Source organism: Odontesthes bonariensis, chromosome 3 (assembly GCF_027942865.1).
Source record: "Odontesthes bonariensis isolate fOdoBon6 chromosome 3, fOdoBon6.hap1, whole genome shotgun sequence".
NCBI classification, from domain to species: domain Eukaryota; kingdom Metazoa; phylum Chordata; class Actinopteri; order Atheriniformes; family Atherinopsidae; genus Odontesthes; species Odontesthes bonariensis.
In genome coordinates this window covers 12,630,299-12,653,736 of record NC_134508.1, presented here as the reverse complement: position 1 = coordinate 12,653,736, position 23,438 = coordinate 12,630,299, and the positions used below count along the sequence as shown (strand labels likewise).

At 41.2% G+C, this 23,438-nt stretch overlaps 1 protein-coding gene across 6 annotated transcripts in view; it reads left to right on the top strand.

Annotated features, from left to right (window-relative positions):
• sulf2a (sulfatase 2a) overlaps positions 1-23,438 on the top strand; it is a 39,011-nt gene that overhangs the window by 4,379 nt on the left and 11,194 nt on the right. For 5 of the 6 annotated variants that reach the window (XM_075460349.1, XM_075460347.1, XM_075460348.1 and 2 more), the window contains exons 2-4: positions 4,223-4,291; positions 22,103-22,369; positions 23,098-23,337. In XM_075460349.1, the coding sequence (XP_075316464.1) occupies positions 22,174-22,369; positions 23,098-23,337 (436 nt within the window). In that variant the 5' untranslated portion in view covers positions 4,223-4,291; positions 22,103-22,173. The remainder of the gene's footprint in view (positions 1-4,222; positions 4,292-22,102; positions 22,370-23,097; positions 23,338-23,438) is intronic. The other variant, XM_075460346.1, reaches the window with a different exon arrangement.

Here is a 23,438-nt window from a genome sequence, read left to right as displayed (position 1 = left end):
GTTCGGTGCTACCTCTTGTGGAAAAGCCTCCAATGCTTGGGAATTTAAGTAGAGGACTGTAGTACAGTGCACAGTGAAAATGAGTACACCCCTGTTGAAAAGTAACATTTTGAACAATATTTTAATACACACACAAGTTATTCCCAAAACGTGCATAGAGTAAGTTTAATACAACATCTGTTCAGCTTACAACAGAAAAGAAAGGTCAATAATATAACTTAAATGACATATTTGTCCATTTTTATGAAATTATGCTGGTGCAAAAGTGAGTACACCCCTATGTTAAACTCCCTGAGAATGGGCCGTGTTGGCCCGAAATGTCATGAAATGAAAAGGCATTAAAAGGGAGGTCATCGTTGTACGTTTCATCCTTGCCTTACATTGAAATTTTACATTTTGAGTCTGCACCAGGCTAAAAGAGACGTGTGTGAGATTTGACTGAAATCCTATGGAGAGTATCATGATCTGCTTCAGTAGTCACAGTACATGTTGACAAGCATGTTTCTTTTGGTGAAATTCAGCTTCCTACTGTTGATGGCATCCATACAGCCCCAAACCATGTCACTCCCACTACTATGCTTGACTTTAAGCATGGGGCACTTTTCTTTGTACAAATCACTTTTTACCACCACACATGCTTGACACCATCGAAAGCAAATTTGTTTATCATTGTCTCATCAGAGACAAACAAACTAAGGATATGGATTGCTGGAACCATGTCCTGTGATCTGATGACACCAAGATGAACAAATTTGCTTTCGATGGTGTCAAGCATGTGTGGTGGTAAAAAGTGATTTGTACAAAGAAAAGTGCCCCATGCTTAAAGTCTTTTAATGCCTTTTCATTTCATGACATTTCGGGCCAACACGGCCCATTCTCAGGGAGTTTAACATAGGGGTGTACTCACTTTTGCACCAGCATAATTTCACAAAAATGGACAAATATGTCATTTAAGTTATATTATTGACCTTTCTTTTCTGTTGTAAGCTGAACAGATGTTGTATTAAACTTACTCTATGCACGTTTTGGGAATAACTTGTGTGTGTATTAAAATATTGTTCAAAATGTTACTTTTCAACAGGGGTGTACTCATTTTCACTGTGCACTGTACATTGTAGAGGACTGGATAACAGTTCTTCTGAATGGAATAAAGTGGATATGGAAAATGAATTAAACAATGAGACTGAACCAGGTGCATGCGTCTTCAATGTGCTTAGTGCAGGGTTACAAATAATTGCGTATGAGTGCATGCATTTTAAACACAGGAACTTTTTTTTAAATAATTTTTTTGGGCTTTTATGCCTTTAATGGATAGGAAAGTTCAGAGAGACAGGAAGCAGAGAGGGGGAACGACATGCAACACAGGGCCGTCCGATGTGGGACTCCAACCGGGGCCAGCTGCAGCGAGGACTATAGCCTCTTGTACATGGGGCGCCTGCTCAACCCACTACGCCACGAACCACCCCAAAAACCATCCTTCCACAGCATTTCAATCTTCTGCTGTGCTTGGTTTATTGTCTTGTTGTATGACCCAATTGTTGCACATCCACTTCAGTGGTCGACAGCTGGTGTGTTTGTGCATATATGCTGTGTTTAGTTCAGAGAATATAAACCCAGCAGAGCTCTTAGATCCAAGGACTCAGGTCAGCTGGTCCAGTCCAGAGTCCAGACTAAACATGGAGAAGCAGCATTTAGCTGTTATGCTGCAAACAAGTGGAACAAACTGCCAGTGGAGATTAAACTTTCACCAAATGTAGACATTTTTAAATCCAGGTTAAAGACATTTCTTTTCTCATGTGTCTATGCATGAAATCTACACGACATCTTTTAATTTATCTGGACTGTTGCTTGTTTTTAAATTCATTTAAATTATTTTATTTGTTTCTCTTTATATTCTTTTATGTATTTTTAATGCTTCTTCCACTCCCTGCTGCAATGCTTTTATTTTATGTAAAGCACTTTGAATTGTTCTGTACATTAAATGTGCTATACAAATAAATTTGATTTGATTTAGTTTTTGGCAGATGTGGTCCTGTGCATATGACCAAACATCATCTCATCTGTCTATTTTCATTTTAGAGAGTAGAGGCTTTCTCCTGACACCCTTCCACACAAGCCATACTTGTTCCGTTCTTTTTCTAATTGTACTGTCATGAACTTTAACATTTAACATGCTAGCTGAGGCCTGCAGAGTCTGAGATATAGCTCTTGGATTCATTACAGCTTCTCTGAGCATTACAGTCTGTCCTCTCCTGGGAAGGTTGACAACTGTCTTGAATGTTTTCTACTTGCAAGGATGTATGTCGTTGTTTACACCTTGCCTCTGCATTTTAGTTTGTTTTTTGTTGAAAATGATACATCCACATCCAGGTCATTTTGACCTGGTACGATAGTTATTTTTTGTTATGTTCTGATATTAAAAACCTCAGAAATTAAAGCGTACATTTCAACATGACAGTATGTTCCAGGCAATTAAATAAATTCTGAGTCAGGCAGCATTTTGGCTCCTACGCCTGGATTTCTACTTCTTTCATGTCGACCACTCTCACTCTTCCACTCTCTTTCTCGTGTGTCCACACAACTTTGACTGTGTTTGATCTAATTCTCATCTAATGAATCTTTTGATCTTCCTCGCCTGACACTCAGACACATCCCAGATTTCTACAACCAAAGTAGCTCGGTTCATTCTAATCCTTAAAATCTGGCTGCTGGGTATGCAGCTGATTCCCAGTGATGTACAACGAATTGCACTGTCTACCCCGGACTTAATTTGAGAGAAGTGAGGCTTTCTACTCTAACCTTAACACCCCTCAAACCCCACCTCATTACCAATGCAGATGAGTTCCATTCTTATCGTTCCGTTGTGATAGCACATTTAGCACAGCTGGAGTGGAGGAGTAGTGGACAAAAAAGAAGGGAGAAAGCAACAGAGATTGTGCAGTTTATACAACGCAGAGAAGTTGGCAGGAAGGTTGTGTTGATTAGGAATTGTGGCTTAGTGAACTCTTAATTGGGCAACAGATAGGGCTGGGGATGCAGGATCAATAGAGCCAGGGCAGGGGTCCCAGCACACTGACATCAATCAGCCTCCTCTCCAACTCGGTGAATACACCCAGTCAAAGAAAACAGGGCCTCCAGCTACAGCTTAATTACCCTTTTGGTCAAACTTAATCTGGATCAACCCAAACAAAGAACTCATTTCAATTTACACTGTCTGAGTCAAAAAGATGATTTTAGTAACGTATGCATGGATATTGTTACTCTGTTTGTGTGTACTTGTAATTTGTAAGAACAGGAGAATATATCTTGTATAACACTCCTTATTGGAAAGAATATTAAGTAAACCTCTGGTGTATTTTTACTTCGCCACTAAAAATAGTCACTTTCTACTCTTCCTCACCTCTTGCTATTTGCCAGGGTAATAACCATCTTTCTGCCCTGTCACTTTTTGATGTATCATCCCCTTATTCACACCAAGGACAAGGCCAGGTGTCGCATTTTCTCGCAGTTGCTACGCTTGTCACACTGCCTTGTCACCCACAGCCTGTTCCAGTCCCCTCCCTTCTTCCTCCTCTTGTCTGATTATTTATATTAAAGCTGTCATTCCTCTATTTCAGTGAGAGAAAAAGAAAGTAAATCACTTTTGCAATTTGCGGCTTGCTGTGTCTGCTGAATGCTTATCATTTATGTGGATGTCATCTTTGACCACATAAAATCCTGTCAAAATAAATTACGTCTCGGCTGTTTTGTCTTGTTGTCAACCAACTTAAGCTCTTGCTCCTCATGTGTCCTTGGCTTTAAATGCCTCTGTCAGTTTGGTATTAAGTTATCTAGGAATATACTACAGAGTGCAAAGAAGCCTTGACAGAGATCTGAAGCTTTTTTTTTTACTGCCACAAATGGACAGACAGACAGGCACAGGTGACCAGACTCACCTCTCCTGGGTCCCTTCCCTTTCCTGATCTCACCGCTTTGTTTTGGCTTTAAACAGATGTGTCAGCATCTCTGAGATAGGTGTGTTTGTGTGTGGGGGTGTGTGTGGGTGGGGGGTGGGGGGGTTCCTGTTAGTGGCATCTGGACTATTGCACATGTAGGCAGAATAGAGACAAAACAAGCTTGGATTACACCTCGATGAATCAGAATACAAACATTTTATAATTAAAATATTCCTAAATTGAGGCAGCATGTCTGCCAAGAATTCATTCATTCTGTTTGCTTACAGAATTTGGCAGTCTGAGGCTGATTTCTGAGGGACAGGAGAACATCAGAGGCAGCTTGTTCAGGGAAGAAGGTAAGGTTGTTCACCACGTGCTCACTTTGTTTTTTTTAAGTGAAATTGCCTCTCTCAGCTCTTGCTTTCACAAGTGTGTGGATAGAGGCTTTCTTTCTTCTGCTGTTCTTGTTTATCATTTTTCAAGACATGTTCAATTATAAAGGCTAGCCAGTGCATGCAAGGCCATGTCCTCCTGTTTCATCACTAAAACCGAGTGAGGAAAAGACACAGGATCTATCTTACATTTATGTGTTTCTTGCACCTCTGTGGGTATCATTCCTCCATCTGACCAGAAATATTTTAGATCGGGATTATTATTGCTCTGACAATGGATTGTACACATCCCAAAGGAAATAAACAGAATGTGATACAGTTAGTCACACACTGTTTACTGCAGATTCACTTCCTCACTGAAGCAGACTCGTACTCGTCACTCTGCCTCAGTCGGTCTAAAAATGTTTAATTTAATCAGCAGGCCAGTTAGCCCTTTGTTCAGCACAAATGAGTGGATGGTTATTGTTGGCTCCACTGAAATGGAAGTCATGATCAAAGAGACCTGTATGTGTCGTGTGGTCACAGCACACGCTACCTCACTGGCCATGAGTCCAAAATGGCAATAAAGAGAAGAAAGGAGAGTGAAATGAAAGATGCAGGAGGTGGAGTGAGGCTTTGGGAGATACTACCAGAATTAAGAAGTGGTTACAAAGCTCAGAATTATTAGATCAGATCAGAATGTTTGCACCCCCTCTCCTCCTCACCACTACCTGTGAGCTTTTGGTCTGTTAAAGAGCCTTGTGTCTTTACTGAAGAAGCTGCAGTGTTACAAATATCCTGTAACATGCTGGTGCATTTGCTGTGATCAGAGTCTTTGTGAACAGTTGGGTGGCAGCAGATAAAGCCGCTCTCAATGCATGTGGGCATTTTATGTGCACAGCTGTGTGGAGTTGACTCATTACCACCTGAAAAAACCAACAGTATGGGAAAATATAATCAGTTCTCCTTTTGGATTAACAAACAACTCTACAAAGGGCTGCCAACGTAGCTGTGATAGTTGTTTTTTGAAGAAATATGCTTGACTATCGAACTTTTCATGTAGGTTTGAAGGAGATGCACTCTGATTTTTCTTTTTGAGTCTGTGACACAAGAGCATACAGGTGAATGATGTGCCTCTTGTAAGTATTCTGTTTGAGGCCTGATTTCCACTTCAAATCTCCACTGTGAGGACAAGATTCACCTCTCACTTTCTTCCTCATCTTTTTGCTGGTAGAGGGGGGGCTTCAGCACTACCAGATAAAACTTCAAGAGAAACTCTTCAAAAGTGCAGTTCATCCACTGAGTGAAAACCTCTTCAGTTCAGCTTTTTTGACTCAAACCATTGTCCTTTGCACAGAGCTACGCGTGTCGTCGCTGCTTGTTTGTGAACTGAGTAATGAGATATTCCTCCAGTATTCCTTACAGTAGGTTGCATAAGATGATTTGGTATCTTGTGAGTAACAAAGGGAGATTTTCTCTTAGCGCTTTAAGGGAACACCTTTCTGTAGGTGGCAGTTTCCCCTCCGGTTGGTCCTCATAAGGGGCATGTGACACATGCTGTGGGGCTCCTGGAATATTTTCCTGAGCCTCATTTTCCACATTAGCAAGACGGAAACTGCCAGCTTACTTCCATGCTCCATGCTCCATCCTGCCCTCTGCCCACTGATTAAAAGTCAAATATTAAAGTGCGCTGTTGTGAGCTAGGCCTAATTGATTCTTTCCGCCGGGTGCGCACAGAATGGGCTGACAGCAGGCGATACGAGGCTTTGTCAACATTGGGCATGCTGCCTGAAGCTCAGGACGGCACCCCAATAAAGCCCCCTGTGACTGTGCCAACCTGAGGCCCCACACACAGTGAGGCCACTCAGAGCTCCGGCCATGCCTTAAAGTAACGACACAGTGGCAGTTCTTTCTTTTGCTGTGTGTCAGCTCCCATCGGCTTGCTGGGAAGTCGGCTCCCTATTTGTAAGGAAGCGGCTGGCTGTGACGAAAGTGTACGTGTGTGCTCACTTAAAAAAAAAAACTCTTCAGTCACTTGCATAACCACTCATCTAACTTAAGCAATCTGGGGCAATGGCTCTGAAAGGAGCATTCATCTGAGCTCCACAAAATAACCTCCTCTCTTTCCAGTCCACCATCCCTGTTGTCAAGATAATCACTTTGATATCTTTTAATCACAGCTGTGCCTAAAAAGGAGCTCACAAAAGACATGAGGACATGAAGTATGCCGTCACTGGCCACCATGTGAAAAAGCCTGTAAAGCTGGTGAAGATCCAAATTGAAGTCTTGATAGCTTGTATTGTTTTACAATCCCTAAACTGTAATAGAATAATAATTGGACCTGAACAACAGTAAGACAATATCCTTCTCTCCTTCCTGCTGATTTTACCCCAAAACATGTTTAAATAAATGAGTATTTTAAGCTTTGGTTCACCTGGTAGAACAAGTCTAGCATCCAGAGAACAGGCATGTCAATATAGTATCATAAAGGGGTGGAATTGCATTATATCCTTCAGGCAGTGTTGAACAACAATTTGTGACAATAACAACTCTGTGTTAATCAAGCTAGTTTGCTACTTCTGAGTTGACCTCAGACATCAGCCCCACACAGCTGGACGGTGGATAAGCTTTCAGTTTTCTTTAAAAACGGGTTTAAAAGAAAGAGAAAAATCGATCAAACTCATTTCTTTTTGCCCGCAAGTTGTTGCTGTCAGTTTCAGAGCCTCCACGTGAGATGGTTAGTGTGACATCTCACATGCCCATTTTTTCTTCTTCTTTTTTTGACCTCACTACAGCATCCTCAGAGAAAATGAACGTGTACATCCGGTGGTTGTGTTTCCATTGATGCCGAGCTGATAAAAGTCTGCCTCAGCTGCAGAGTCATCTGACTGAATGTTGACAATTCAAACATTTTCACATTACACTCAAGAGCCAGATGATAGCATGGGTGTGAAAGTTTCTTTTTTCCCTGTGTAAAAAGGGCCTTTGATTAAGGTATTCCAGTGTTCTTTTCCCTCTCTTACCTACTTATACTATGACTTTGCTGGCCATTTTATTGCCATCATGAAAAGGCTTTACTCCCCATTTTCTTTCAGTACTTTGTTGCTCCACATGTAGGAGAGTGTGACAGTAATCTTGCTTCAATATAGTGTTCATTAAATGCAGACATGCATCCACAGCATTTTCTCATGAATCTATTTGACCTTTATGCTCCATGTGATCCACAGTAAATGGGCATAGGTGCCTGTTAATCCCTTCATGGTTGAAAAGCTGGATCCATCTCCACATTATATCTGGTGCTTTATGTTCTGTTTGAGGTGATCGATGGGGGCTTGGAGTTGTGTGGGGGCAGTGGTCAAAGAGCTGGCTGATGGTGGGATAATTATGCTATTAGGGAAACTGTGCTCTGACACAGCACTAATTGCAACACAAGGTTGATGAACTTCATCAAGGCCACGCTCATTCATTTTTAATATATGAGAGAGGGACAAAAATACAGCAAAAGGGGAGCAGCAGGACACCATTGACTGTGTGTTGAAAGTTTATTTTTAACTGGGCCTAATCAAAATGCATACCTTTCCATCTGTGATAATCCAGCATTCAGTAGTGGAGGTTTTAACATCACATTTCGGTGTGACCGATTGCAAGCACGGTGGAGTGGTCTCTCAGCTGACAAGTAATCACAATGTCCTCTCCTCTGAGTACTGAGCTGGGTTTAATTTCTACCTCCATCCTGTTCCTTCCCTGCTGAAGATCCCAGGGGGGGTCCAGGGGCTGAGAAGGGGTCACGATCACAACCGCAGGGGGGTTGACAGCTGGCTAGCTCTCTGACATGAGCCTAATGGAGGGCTAATAGGACAAAGTCAAGTCCCAGAGACGCTGCTGTGACCTTGGTACGAGCTTGTGGAGACAGGTAAAGATAAAGAGGAGGAATGAAAAGGTAAAGTTCAACAGGCAGTTGGTTAGATATCTCTTTCCCTATTTGACTCTCTCTTGAACTGACCTTTGCCTACCTATGTGTCTACACAGGCTATGTACACACGTAGCCGGGTATTTTTAAAACCGAATGTTTCCCCCCCTCCGTTTATAAAATAATTTATATCCACATTACCTCGTTTTTGAAAAAAAACACCTTCCACACATAACCGAACATCTGCGTTTTCACCTGTCTTGACAACCCAAATGCATTTGCTGTTTTGCCCTCGTCAGCTAAATAATAAAGTGTGCACGTCACTTTTTTGAGCACACTGACAGGTGATCGCATGCTGCCCCTCGATATGAGGACGTAATAATTCCGACAGCGACAGGAGTGAGGACACCGGGACATGCGAAATTGTCACGCCATTCCTGGGAGTACGACTTGGGCGTGTAAAATCAAGGCAGTAAACAGCGCCTCCACAATAATAACCACCACAGTTCTCAAGACATCCATGCTTCTTCAGTAAACAAAGGTCGCACTTTAGACTTTAAAGCAGATTTGTTGTTGTTTTGGCGCATATTGTGACGTTCGAAAACGCAAAACTCCGGTTATCTCTGTCTACACGCAGCTGCATAAACGGAGTTTTCAAAAATCTTCACTTTGCCCGGAGTTTTTAAAAACATTCGTTTACGATGCGTTTTTATGCGTTTTCATGTGGATGACAGGTCCAAACGTAGAAAAATATATTCGTTTTAGCAGATACCCGGCTACGTGTGGATGGGGCCTTATACTCCACAATAAACTTCAGCAGTAAAGTAAGAGATATTACACACAGAGGGTGTGTGGGTCAGTTTGTCAGGTGTACATGTATGTTTTTAAAGACACAAGTCTGAGTAAATATTCAAATAATTTTCTAAATGTCTCTTCTTTTTGTTTTTATTTATATGAGTTGTTCAATTTGCTTGATCAAGATAAAAAAATTTAGGGTTTTTTTTCTGTGAAATTGCTCATTGCATACTTTTTCTGACATACAGTTTGTCAGAATAATGATTAAAATTGGATCAAGTAGATATTTTATTATTACAATATGTACACAAGTAATATTTTTTTTTAATCTTTCTTTCAAAAGGATCTTAAATGTGACTGTAAGTTCACTGTTGGTAGTATTTCAAAGCTACTTTTGGTGACAGATTTAAACAAATGATACTACTTTAAGAAAATGCTTCAGTCGTGGAATAATATGATCACAGCTAATTGTGGGTAAAAAACAGACAATTTAATTTCACAGTTTGTCCAAGAAAATCTAACAGTCAAGCAGCTTAGCTTGATTGCACTTTGACTGGACACAAAATGCGGTATATGGATCCAAAGCGCAAGAAGCCTTTAATGACTTTAGTTTAGTGGTCTGTAAAATCCCCTAAAGCAAAATCAAAATTATTTTTGTTCAAAAGTAGCATAAATATTTAATATCAATCTTCATTCAGGAATATTTAATGTTCTTATGTTTGTAAACAACTAGCCTATGTGTGTGAGTTTGTGTAACACAGGTCTGAGGGATGTCGGGGCTGCAGGGACAGCCAATAAGCATCATCCATAGTAAAGGGAGAGCCACTACTGCCTGATCAATCTGAGCGCTCATTAAATGGCTGCCAAGCCCTTTGCAATCCGATACAATATCAATACTGTAGCACCACAGAGAGACCTCCAGAGCTGTTAGGTGAGCTGCTGGTGGCTTTGCTGTCTTTACTGAGTGGGCGACATGCCAAAGATCCCCTTCATGGGCCACTCAGGCTCCCTATGCTCCCAAACATGGGTCAGGACAGACAGATGGGCTGTCTGGGAAGCTGTCCCAGAGACCAAGCAAAGAGATGGATCCCTACCTGTAGAGGCGCAGACTGCCTGTGTTCTCTCACACCACAGAGGGATAGGCTGTGTGTGTGTTTAGTGTGTGCACGGTTAGACTGCATCACAGTCTCACCTGAAGCTCGTTTTTTCACCATGGGCCTTTCCTGTGTTAGTATGCTGTTACCAATGCAGACTATTGCAAGGTCAATCAAACATGTTTGAGTTTAAACAGAACGAAAGACAAAGAGTTTGCCTGAAAAACAGATTCAGTTGAACTCCGTGTTAGGGTTCAGAAAATCAGGAATTTGGCATGCAACTCAAGATTCCTGCTGGGAAAACCACAGGCGCTGAATATGCCTGTGTGGTGATCATAGTAGAGCAAATGGGTGGGATATAAGTGGTCATACATAGAAAGTCTCTGTAATTCAGATCATTGTGTGGTGGTCTCCCCTCGGTGCCCCAGTCTTAACCTCCTGTGTGGTTCCGATAGGGGAGGGATGGATCAGTGTGTTCCTCTCTAAACCATCAGTAATCCTCTGACAAAAGGGCCAGGAGAAAGGCAGCTTTTGAAAGTGGGGGGTAAGGACAGAGAAAGGGAGGAGTAAAGAAGTACAGAGGCAGTTGTTGCCTCTCCGAGTCCCAAGGGTATGCTTAACACAAGATAAGATGGCTCTCACTGCGGCCACAGGAGTCTGCATACACTCAGTGTAACACCCTGCCATGGAGAGCCTTTGTGATTAGTCCAGAGCCAAAGTTCCTCAGTTTATTTAAAAAAAAGAAAAATCTCAAGTCTGTCGAGCCGATGGCTTCTGCAATTTCTGGTCAGTGTACTGATTTATCTCAGCTGTCTGTAATTTATTTAGTGAGCAGTTGTTTACTGAAAGCTGAAACCGATAGTGTCTGTAATCATCATTAAGTCAGTACCATTAGGAGCAGTCCCCATTGCCGGTGCTAATTTGATGATGGGGAGAAATGTCATGTAATTAAAACACAACAGATGATGGCTAAAAACATTTGAGCCCTGTGGAGCAGGATCTAATTTCACTGACATGTGTGCAGCTTGCAAACGAGAGGCAGACGTTATTTAGAAAAATTGCTGCAATATTGCGAGCACCCCCCTGCCTCTTTAGTGTGATAGAGTTGTTCACAGATCACATTCTGAGCAAAGTTTAACTTGTGATTGGTTTAACAGTTTCGCAGCATCTTACAGAAGTCAGTTTGCTGCTCTGGGATCTCAATAAGGTAGTTAGGTCGATGGAACAGTGAGTCCTGTCTGATGTGTCTATGATCCATTTAGTTGAGATGTGACACTGTAGGGGGGCTTTGACTCTGGTCAATAAGTGCCAATAAGAAACAGTCATCACTCAGCGGGCTGTCCTGTCCACCAGCTTGCTCACTTATTTCAGCTGTCAACCCCTGTGTCAAAGGAGCTGTCGGTTGTGTCGCTCTTTCAGGACACATCACAAATGGCTTTCCCATACAAACCTGAATTGGACAGGAAAAACAAGGATGCTCGTAGACTGCAAAGCAGGCGCATTTCCAGAATAAGCCCATCTGAAGTGAGAACAGCTACGTATTTACAGAACACTATTGACAGCGGCTCAATCTGTCAATCTTAAACCCCTAGAGTTGGAGCTGTGGGGGGTTAAACCCAAGTCAGTGACAATTCAGGCTCTGTTTGTATTTTCTCTAACACCTCTGTGTTCTCTTTGGGCTCTCATGGAGCGTACCGCAGGGGAGGAGGGGAAAAGGCCTGACCCTGCCGTGCCCCTTCGTCGAAGCCCTCTAAAAAACCTGCAGACCACCGCGGCAGCCCCACATACCGTGCGGTTGCTGCTGGAAACGGAAAGGAAGCGCAAAGTGGACGTGTGAGAGTGAAAACTGGAGCGAGATTAAGACTGAGTTCAATCAACAAAACATCCTCACAGTAGCAGGTTTTGACATTGTCATTTGATGTGTGGCTGCAGTTCACTCTTATTAATTCTTCAATTAATTAGTTTCTTGAGGGTAAAAAATAGATCAACGGTAACTGTGTGATGTCCTTCTAGTCCTGCCTCCTGCTAATTTAAAAATAATTAATAATATGATGTTTTTCATTTCCTCCAGTTTTAGAGAAAATGAGCTTAACTGTTGTTTTCTCCTTTTATGTCCCCATGTTGGAAAGTTTGAAGTCTGATACACAGAGTGTGGGTGTATTTCTGTGTCTGTTGGTTTCTGTGTGTGTGTGTGTGTGTGTGTGTGTGTGTGTGTGTATTTATAGTCAGCCGAGTACACTGAGGGAGTCTGTCAGAGCTCTTTGTTCTCCAGTGAGAACACATCATGACTGGGCCTTTTGTCTGGACTGACACCATCAAACAGACTCTCTTTTCCTAACCTGCTCTTTCTCTCTCACCCTGCCTATATTCTCTGTTCCCAAATCTCCCATTTCTTTTTTAGTGCTGAAGATGATTTTCCCCCATTCTAGATGTGGGTCAAGCTCTAAAAGCCAGCTCATGGTTTCCACAAACCCGTCCTGATGTGGACTTTCAACACAGATTGTGGGCATGCATGCAGTTCCATTTATAGTATGATATGAGTGCTTGTTGTTTGTCATATTTACACGTTTCATGCATGCACATTGGAAAAGTAAATGTTGTATTCATGATAACAAGAAAAAGAGCCCTCGTGGTTAGTTGAATGTGTTGCGTCTTGGTAGGAGAAAAAAGAATAATAGAGAAAGGAAAAGAGAATAATGTAATTTCTGCAAGGGTGTGGATAATGACAAGTCATCTTGCACAACCTCTCATAAAAAAGTCCATGAATGTACTCACAGAACTGATGTTAAGTCCAGAAACTACTATTTTGGTGAGAAGCAGGATGAATACCTCAGCAAAACGTCCCTGCGCACCATAATGACAGTCATTTGGGTACCTCTGCGCACACTTTCTATGAAGTCAGCACTAATTTTGGTTGTTTGCGCAGACTTAACAAACTGGTGAGGCACAAATATCCACAAAAAGCCTCAAGTTCAACCTCTGATTAACCCTAACAGATCCCACACTTCCAGATTTTCAAAGTAAAATCCTTTTTTAACCCTAACGAGACAGCAAAATGAATACTGAGGACAGTTTTGCAGTATGTTTGCATTCAAAATTGATCACGTTATTTATTCACATTAATTTCATATTCTCAGTCTAACTTTCAATCACACCACACTTATACACTACCTCATAGATACTTTTTGCACTACTAGAATCTTAAAAGGACCAGTTAGATAATGGTTTTAGACCCAGTGTTGCAGTCATGGCAGGAAAAGTTTGTATTCTCTCACATTGTGCACCCATTTTTTAAGGGATCTGCCCAGGAAACAAACACCCTTTCTGATAAACAGTGACATGCAAGGCTTCTCTGCCTTATTTAGTTGACCCAAAAGTGGGCCAAGAGTATTTGCGCACACAAGTTTTGCAGCTTCTTTTCAGGGAGTTGGCACCAGTATGAAATTAGTGCCTCAAACGTCAAGCTCACACCTAACTAACTCATCCTATGCAGGCAGCAACCTCTCGCCTTCAGCCAATCAAAATCAGAGATGGGCTGGCCTCGCCTTATTCTCTCTTGGGGAAAAAAAGACTTGCAGCACACTGCTGCATCAGAGAGGATTTATATATAATATAAACTGATATACTGACACTAATGCTGAGATAAAAAGTGGGTTTATTCCATATATCTGAGTATACCATGTGCTACATCACTGTGTACAGTGCATGGCCAAAATTTGAACAGGTCAAAATAACACCCAGAAGTGATTATTTAAGCTCTTATTCTGAGACTATGGACACTGGTGTGACATCTCTACAGTTTCCAATGATTTGTGCATTTTTTTTCATAAAATCAGTTTTCACTGATTTAGTTTTCTTCCATTTGTCCCAAAGAGCACGAGGCCGGCCACCTATGAAGCCTGGTTTGCGGCGCCATGCACCAAATACCCTCAAAGTTGTCTTCGGCTTCATCACTCTTCTCAGAGCAACACGATCACTGCATTAATGATGTCTTATTCAACAAAATGATTAAAGATTAAAGTAAAAGAAGAATATTATATATGAATAAAAAAAATACATCTATAGGCAAACCTTTTAAACAGTATCTGCAGAGAGAAATATTTCACACTGGAGTCATTTAAACTCGGCAGAAATCTCATCCTCACTTTTCAAGTCTAACCAATGCTCTTTTGTGCTGGTGTATTCAAACTGAAAATTGCTATGCAGGTTCTGACTGTCGCCTAAAAATGTCTGCAAGAGTGCCGAGCTTATCGGAACCCAAGGGAAATCTAAATTAAATCTTTGCAGTGAATGGGACCAGACTCCCCATTATCTATTGTCACTCTCCACTATTAATGTTAGTTATTGGGAAGTCAAGGCACATTTATCACTGGAATGTGCAGGTGACATTTTCAACCACGGAGCTGTTGGAGAATTTGATTGAAGAGTTTTGGTCAGAACAGACCCAGCCAACCTTTAAACCCTTAAAAGGAGCAACCATTTTTAGATGTCATCACGCCACCATTTAAAATTGATGAGCTGTTTGTTTCGAGTTAAAAAAGATTATCTGGGATGCCGAGTGCAACAAATATGCTCAAAGCACCTACCAAGGCAAAAGTGTTCCCTCCAAAGAAAAAAACAGCTGTGGTTACAATTTTAGATAGGTGATGGGTACAAAAAGAAAAAAAGATACCAGAAAGCAAGGTGTGCTCACTCATAAAACAGCAACATGTCAGTGAGGATGTCAGCTTATCCCAAAGTTTAAAAGCAGACAAAGGGGAGTATTCCAAAAAAAAAAAATGGGGAAAAACAAGATACTTTTATAGAAACATTCTCACTGGATGAGTGGTTGTCTATTTTCCTTTAAAGTATTGATTTCTTTAGTTTATTCTTGTTTTTCTATGCTAAGAATCAGTGCTTAATTTGTAAATCACAATGTGCCGGAACGCAAAGTACATATGACAGCGCAGGGATGACGAGACGGGCACAGGTCCCGGAACGCATGCAGAAAACGGTGCTGAAAACAACATACAAATGCCCACTGACAATGCTGTGGGACTTACAAGCCTTAATTTCAAATAATATCCATGGTATAAATATTATGACAATAATTTAAAATTATTTTAGGCTATGCTGCACAGCACAGGCTGGCGGGCAACCTGACCTGCTGCTGCCGCGGTTACCGGCCTCTTGCCCTGGCTTGGCTAGCTGTCGGTGAAGTTGGCTAGCGGTTGCGGCGCTAGTCTCCTGCTGCAGCCGGTTTTGCTCGTCAGCATGACCGCTGCAACTGCCCTTTGTTTGCTTTTCTGACTCGCTTTGAAGCGTCATGCAACTCTTCCTTCTTTTTGAAAAAATTCAACTGTCTTTTTGACATGTTTGCATTGAAAAGGTAGATCTTTGTTCCTCTCTGCGGCTTGCTCCCCAGATGCCGCAAATTTCAAAAGTTTTTTGTGTGCGAAGCGGGGTTTGATGACCAGTAGTTTTCAGTGCATCAACAACAGATCTCCGAGTCTTTCAAATTACGTCGTTTTATTTTAATAAATAAATTGAAATAATAAATACTTTCAGCTGTAAAGGCATGTCTGTTTTACACACATTGACGCTCCATCTGATGATTTGGTACCATTACATAAAATCTGGTGATGCAGCACCTTCCCGTGGGCTAGTGCAGAAGTGTGGACATGTTCCTTTCTGTTTTGGAATGTAACCATGGTGTAATCCTCTGAAACAATTGGTATTTATATTTCTCTGGTTTACTGTTTTGTTAGACTGGCCACAAATTAATAAACCAGCTTGGTGGCCTGATGAATGTTAATGTTGAAAGATGCTAATATTGCCCTGCATCTGCTAGATTAGTAAATAAACTTAGGTTCCCATTTCAGCTGATGATATGTCAGTACTGTAATAAGTTTATATCCCCCCGGGTGTTACTAAAATTCTGTTTTTGCAGTGTGTAGAGAAACCAGTCTCTCAACTGTGTGACAATACTCAAACAATCAATTTTGCACTGTCTGACAACATTCTTCATTATTCATATATGAGTTTAACAACCCAGATAGAAAATAGCAGTTTTGCAGCTTATTCTGATCTTCTAGAATCTGGTGGCAGAGCAGAGATTTGCAAGCAGAGAATGATAAATGAGAGATGGCAACAAACCATGGCTTCTTATTATCATGTAAAAAGCATTCCATACTGTATTGAGAATTACAAACCCCCCTTTTCACTGACACATATTCACTCACACAAACACACACCAGCACACACACACAGAGACATGCTCCTCTGAGAGAAAGTTACTCTCACATAGATGTATGCCGTTGCAGAATTTGCATCTGAATACCAACTTTTGTTGGTAAATTCAAGGGTCCTTGGAGATTTTGGACTTTCTGTTCAGAGCCAGGCAAGCTAGTGGGAACAAAGTCACACATTAGCAAAGCCCTGCCAGCCTCAATTATGACCAAAGGGATGGGCTTGATAGTGTTGCAGCAGGCCTCATTCAGCTCTGCATCCATTTAAACCTTTCTAGCCACTTCCTTGATTTTTCTGTTTTTTTTCTCATACCAGGAAATGGTGGATCCTAGTTCTTCACTTCTGCGTGGTTTCATTCTGTTCTGCTTCATACAGAAGTCTTGCTCAAAGTCTAGTTTTCATGTTTTGAGAAAATACATCTGCAGTGGAAGCGCTTTGCCTTTGTTCTCTCCAGGCTGTATACCTAGAGTTTTTTTTTTTCCCTCCATCCTTTTTGCTCTCAGAACATTTGAGACAGAGAAACCAAGAGCGTGACTTCAAGCTTGTAGGCTTTTGGCTCCATATTTTATGTGCATTATGAGACACAGTTGATTAAATTGCAAGTATGCTATGACTCGCCCTCCTTTAATATGTAATAAACCTCTTTTTTTTTCTTCCTGTTTTTCTCATATTCTGTCTGTGTCTTGTGCATTCTCAGGGGACTGCAGACTGAATGAATCAGACTTTATGCCTGTTTCAAAGCCCAGGGTGTTTTATTTATGGGCAAAAAAGTACAATAATGCTTCTAAAAAATCTGGAAGATTTATCAACTACTCTCTCAGCGTCTGTAGTACCTCACTTGAACTGTGATACTTTAAGTACAGATGTAGTTTGCTGGGCAGTGAGAGGCATACGTCTGTTAACCCGGTGTGAGTTTTCTTCCCTCCACAGTTGCTACTGTCTTAACATGCTGCCCATGCTATGACATGGGCAGCTCCGTTGTTGCTACATTTATTATTCAGTCTTATCAATAAAGTATGGGATGGCATTAAGTTTTTATCTGGATATGCAGTGCTGCTGTCTCTTAGAGCCTCTTTACAAGCACATGACTGAAGAGCAAAGCTTTCCCTCCATGTTCTTACTTCCAGGCATCACTTGGCATAAGTATAACCTCAAATGATCCTTGTTCCCTATACATGCTTTTAGAGGCTTATTCCCTGTGATCTCATATTCTGCTAGCTTACTCCCACATAACTCCTCTCTAGGCCGCTGGCTTTTAATGAGTTTTGCTGGGAGATATATTTACTCATGTTGTCTTCTGCTTCTGTCTAAATGGCAAAAATTTCCCCACTATCGTTTTGAATTATCGAGCTGAATCAGCATTGTCGTTTCACAGTTCACTTACTGCAAAGAGCTGATGTGGGCATAGCTTTGTCAGGAAAATGAGTTCGAACCATCACACTGGTCGTGTTGTTGGAGACAGAGAGAGCTTTTCCTAAGAGTTGCTGTTTCTCTTACCGTTGTCCATTTCTGCATTCCCATACATCTTCGAGGTGTAAAGGCTTCAGTTTGTTTCAACGTTGTGGTTTCATCTACTTTTGATTTTAGTTACACGCAGCATCTGCCACCCAGTGAGATAAACAAAAAGCGCAGATAAAAGAGGTGGGGAGCGAGCAAACTGGGAAGAAAGAGCTGCATGTGTCAGTCGGAGCTGATGAAAACCTGAAAATCCAATTAGTCCTCGGTATCAGGGGGGAGAGGGAGGCTTCATGGGAATAACATCAGGAAATATCCACAGCAGTGGCACTATGGCAATAACACATAATTTACATATCTGGCTGCTGATAGACCAACATAAAAACTCCACATTGTTTTCTAACAAGATAGTAAGAGTATAGCTCTTTGATGTCTTCCTCGATGGTTTTGCACAGTCGAGCTTTTCGAAGAGATAAACAGATATCAAAGGAAAGTACTGTACCTTCAGCATACACATGCCACTCTGAAAGTGGAGCCAGTGGCAGAGGATGAGATCACAATCATCACAAATCTATTCTTCATTATGGATGTCCTGGAATCCATTTGTGATGCATTCCCCACAGAATGGTGATGGAACTGGTCTGTTCCATCACCATTAACTATTTGCATTCTTTCAGATTCTTTTCTTTTTTATTTTTTCTTTTTTTTTTTGAACGGTGGATTTCCTTGCTGTTGGTGCCTTATTTTCATCCGATGCCAGAAATGAAGACAGAATTCAGACAGGGAGAGAAAACACAAGAAAGGACCGAGGACAGTTTCAAACAGCACAGCGTCGCAGGTCAGAGCTCATATGTTCCCCCCAGAGAAGAACCACATGCACTGGGAGGGGGAAACCAGAGCAACACAGCTGCTGTCATACATTTTATGTGTATGTACCTGTTCTCTTCCACATATTGTGGATTAACGTGTAGTTGTGTGTATTTTGTGCAAAGCAAGACTGTGGAGGAGGGTGAAGGACATGTGTGGGTGAATCTTACTGAGCACAATCAGGGTAGCACGTTAGACCAGAGAGGAGCTCTATAACATTATATTTGCGTCATTTGCATAGAGGTAAAGATTATTTGTGCATGTGTGAAACCAGACACAGTCGCATGTTAATTTGTTCCATCTTTTTTCTGTGTGGCATTTCAGTAGGGTTGTTGTTGCAGAGGAGTTTAAGTCCCAAAAAACAAAGCTTGCCATTGTTTTGTTGTTATTGTCGTAATTTCCAAACACGGGCTGCCCAGGCCACATACTCCGTGTGGACTCACATACATGCAAACACACAAAGATGGGAATAGCTCATATCTTTGGAAACATATTAATACACTCCTAAATCATAAACCAAAGCATCATAGAGACATAAAGGAACTTAGTATTAAAGGAACGATTTCCACTAACATCAAGGAAATAGCTAATGAATTAAATACATACTTCATACAATCTGTAGATGAACTTACATCGAATTTCCAAAAAACTCTCAACACAGATTAACTTAATTTAAATTTTCAACAATTACAAAACTTAAACAACGTTGCTAATGGTCGGGCTTCCTGCTTTAACATTGAAGAAACTGACCGCACCAAAATTCAAAAAATTATAATGCAATTAAACAACTCAAAGGCAAAAGATACATTTGGGATCGATGTTTTATTTTTGAAAAAACATAGTGCCATCTTGATAAACCCATTACTCCCTTTGATAAACTTGTCCATTAAAGAAGGGAAATTTCCACAAAGTTTTAAAAAGGCTATTATTACCCCAATTTATAAATCTGGTGCATTAACTGATGCCGGTAATTATAGACCAATATCAATTCTCCCAGCAATGTCAAAAGTACTTGAGAAGGTTATCGCTAATCAATTAATGAACTATCTTGAAAACAATCAGTTTTACAATTCTAAACAGTTTGGATTTCGTAAAAAATGTTCAACCGAGATGGCACTGTGCCATATCACAGAGGGAATAAAATGTTCCCTTGACAACGGGAATGTGGTTGGAGCAGTGTTTTTGGACTTGAAGAAAGCCTTTGACACTGTAAGTCATGAGATACTTATCAGTAAACTAAGACATGAATTTAAATTTTCTGCTCTTGCTGTTAGTTGGCTTAGCTCATATTTGAAATATCGACAACAGTGTGTTTGTTTACAGAATGTGAAAACATCTCCTCTGAACAGTAAGACTGGTCTGCCACAGGGGTCAGTTTTAGGCCCCATTCTTTTCTGCCTATACATAAACGATTTACCTGCTATCTGCACAGACACTGAATGTCAGATGTATGCCGACGACACAGTGTTTTATGTTTCAACAAAGAATCCCTGTCAAGCCTCAGATATCTTAAACAGAATGGTTACAAAGGAATCACTTAACATTTAATCACAAAAAAACAGTGTCAATGTGCTTCTCAATAAGAAAGAAAGCCTTAGAGAAATTCCACATCACTATTGATAGTAAAGAAATTGAAGTGGTAAATGATTTTAAATACTTAGGTGTAACTTTAGATCCTTCACTTAAGTTTGAAGCACATATAAAGAAGCTGTCTAAAACGGTAAAAACTAGTCTGAATTGTTTCAGACTCATCAGGTCATGTCTTTCTTTTAGGGCAGCTCATTTATACCTGCATGCTATGGTCCTCTCACATTTGTCCTACTGCATCACTGCCTGGGTCCAGGCCACTGACTCAGCAACTAGACCTTTATTCTCACTCCATAAACAAGCTTTAAAAATTTTAGATCAGAAGCCACAAAAGTGGCACCATTGTTTTTCCAATTTTATCAAATTTTCCAATTTTATCAAATTCTCTTTTTTGAAAGTTGTTTTTAAATGCGTAAACGGACTGGCCCCACAAGCGATGTCACAGATTTTTAGTAAGTCAGACAACTGTAGGACAATAACAAGAAGCATGAGCAAGCAAAATTGTAAAATTCAAAGACGCAGGACAACATTCGGCCAATCATCCCTTTCAGTGCAAGGTACACACTTATGGAATTCTTTACCACCAGAAATCAAATCCCAAACAGAACCAAAGATGTTTAGTGTCAAAGCTAAACATTGGCTTAAGCAGCAGCAGAAATGTGAACATTAACTTCTTTCTCGTCACTGTCAATACAGCACTTTATTAATGTTTAATATATTTATCTTGTATAATTTTTAATCTAAATTTTGTATCTGTGTTCATTTATTCATGGTACCCATTCACTATATTTTTCACTGTATTTGTATTATTGCACTTATTGTGCTCAGTATTTTTTATCCTTCTCTAACCTGACCAGGGACAAAGACTGCAAATTATCTGAAGCTAGACGTCTTGTATGCATCGCATTTTTCATTCTTTGTGGCAATGCTGTATGTATCGTCCCTGTTAAATAAACATTAAAATAAAATAAAAATAACCCCCACCTTTGCGAGCCAGTGAAGCATCTCAGTGGACACTCACGTGCTGCTGTGTGTAAACTGTGTTTATGATTATCGGTCGCTGCGGTGTGCCGCTTCTGACTATGTCATCATAAATAAGGCACGACTTTTAAAAGATTCCCTTTTGCCCACAAATATCAATTGAATGATAAATAAATGTCAAAGAACAGCTTAATGAAAGATATGTTAATTAGACTCATAGACACAAACTGTTGGCTCATGTTTAGAGGTCATTAGATCAAAATAAATAAAACTTTACAAGACAGGTTGCTTTGTTTTATTAACTTTAAATCTAATAATCACGGGTGATCAATGCATCCAATTCATCACAATGGTCCTGACTCAACTGATGTGTTTGATTTGATTTTCACTAATACGTCTATATTTTTCTGGTACACAGTGCATTTTCTTTCGTGCTCTTGTCTCGCATCACATTGTCACCCTGTTCATTGACCCCTGTCTTCAGTTTGCACATCTCATCCCGTCTCTCCTTCACCTCTGCCCCCCACTTCTCCTGCTAACCCCACTGCCCCCCATCCCTTCTATCCACAAAACCCTCTCAGGGGGAGGTGAGTCTTGAGCTGGCCCTGGGCCCAGGCCCATTAGCCCCAGCCTGGCAGCCATGTGCTCATCACCAAAGATCATTACAACCAGCCAATGACACCACTCTAATGCATCATTAATGATTGATTAACGAGCTGAGCTCAGCCCGAACGGGTGCATTTGCACGGAAGAACACCCTGTAATGGCTGTGCAAGGCTTGCATCTGCTCTTTTTCAGTGCGTCTCGTGTGACCATGTGTATGTGCATTACGTTGTATATTTTATTCTCATGCGTCCCCTCCTGTGTCCCGTTTCATAGGAAGCGCTACAGAGCTGCGGAGTCCCCGTGTTGTAAATGAAGGGCTGAGGAGGTGACTGCAGGGTAGCGTCATGGCTGGAGGGGGGCTCCTTCCCCCTCTTCCACTTCTTCTCTTTCTACTCCTGGTGGGAATCCTTCCTGAGACCCAAGGCTCTGGTTACCTGTCTGGTTATCGGCTTAGGTCTCGTTTGCAGAAGGACCGCCAAAGTCGCAACATCCGACCCAATATCATTCTTATTCTCACTGATGATCAGGACATAGAACTGGGTAAGATGGTTCGTCTGTTTACTGTCTTTAACTATGTGATCGATGTGCATCTGCATGTCTTTGCTTTAGTTTCAAGACCCATTGTTATGGGTGTTCTATCCATGTGTATCTAACAGTATTTTGCAAAGAAAAGTCAGCCTAATGCTGCCTCTTGGCAACATAAGAGCTGGCTCACTCGAAGTCATGTGCTTTCTTTGCCAACTTTGTTGCTGGCATGAAATGAGGGCGGCCTATGGCTTTCATTGTCTGGTTGCCAAACTGTGGCCATCTCCCTACCCGCTCTTAAGTCCTTTAGCAGCATATTGGATTGGAGTAGCTGCATAATGGCCTCTGTGACATGCTTTGTCCTCATGTGATTGCAGTGAGAAGACTCATTGAAAAGCAGGAATTTATGGTCAAGCATCTGTTTCCCCAAACAATCACCATCAGCCTGAAAAGGTTTTAGCACACAGGAATCCAAATGGGTTACACTTTACCAAAAAGATTTATTCCCTCATTTAACTCCAATCCTTCTTTTTCTCTTACCATTTCCATAATGATTTTACCCCCTCTTGCCCCATGTTTATATTTTTTCACTTTTAAGCCTCTGTGTTGCTCAAACACTCCCCTCCAACTGTTTTATATCCCTCCAGATCCCTTTCATTTCAGTTGTTTGCCTTTGAAACTTACCCTTCTATCCTCTCATATAAATCCCCCCTTTCTGTCCCTGTCCCAACGTTTTCTCTTAGGCTCAATGCAGGCCATGAACAAAACGCGGCACATCATGGAAAAAGGCGGCACGCATTTTTCCAATGCTTTCTCCACCACACCCATGTGCTGCCCGTCCCGTTCATCTATCCTGACCGGGAAGTACGTGCACAACCATCACACTTACACCAACAACGAGAACTGCTCCTCACCCTCGTGGCAGGCACACCATGAGCCGCACACCTTTGCTGTGCACCTCAACAATTCTGGCTACAGGACAGGTGAGCGCTGCCAAGTCTGCCCAAAGTGGGTTACAATATGCCACTTAAGCTGAAAGATTCACAGATAAATTGTGACTTACATATTTCTCACATATTCCTCA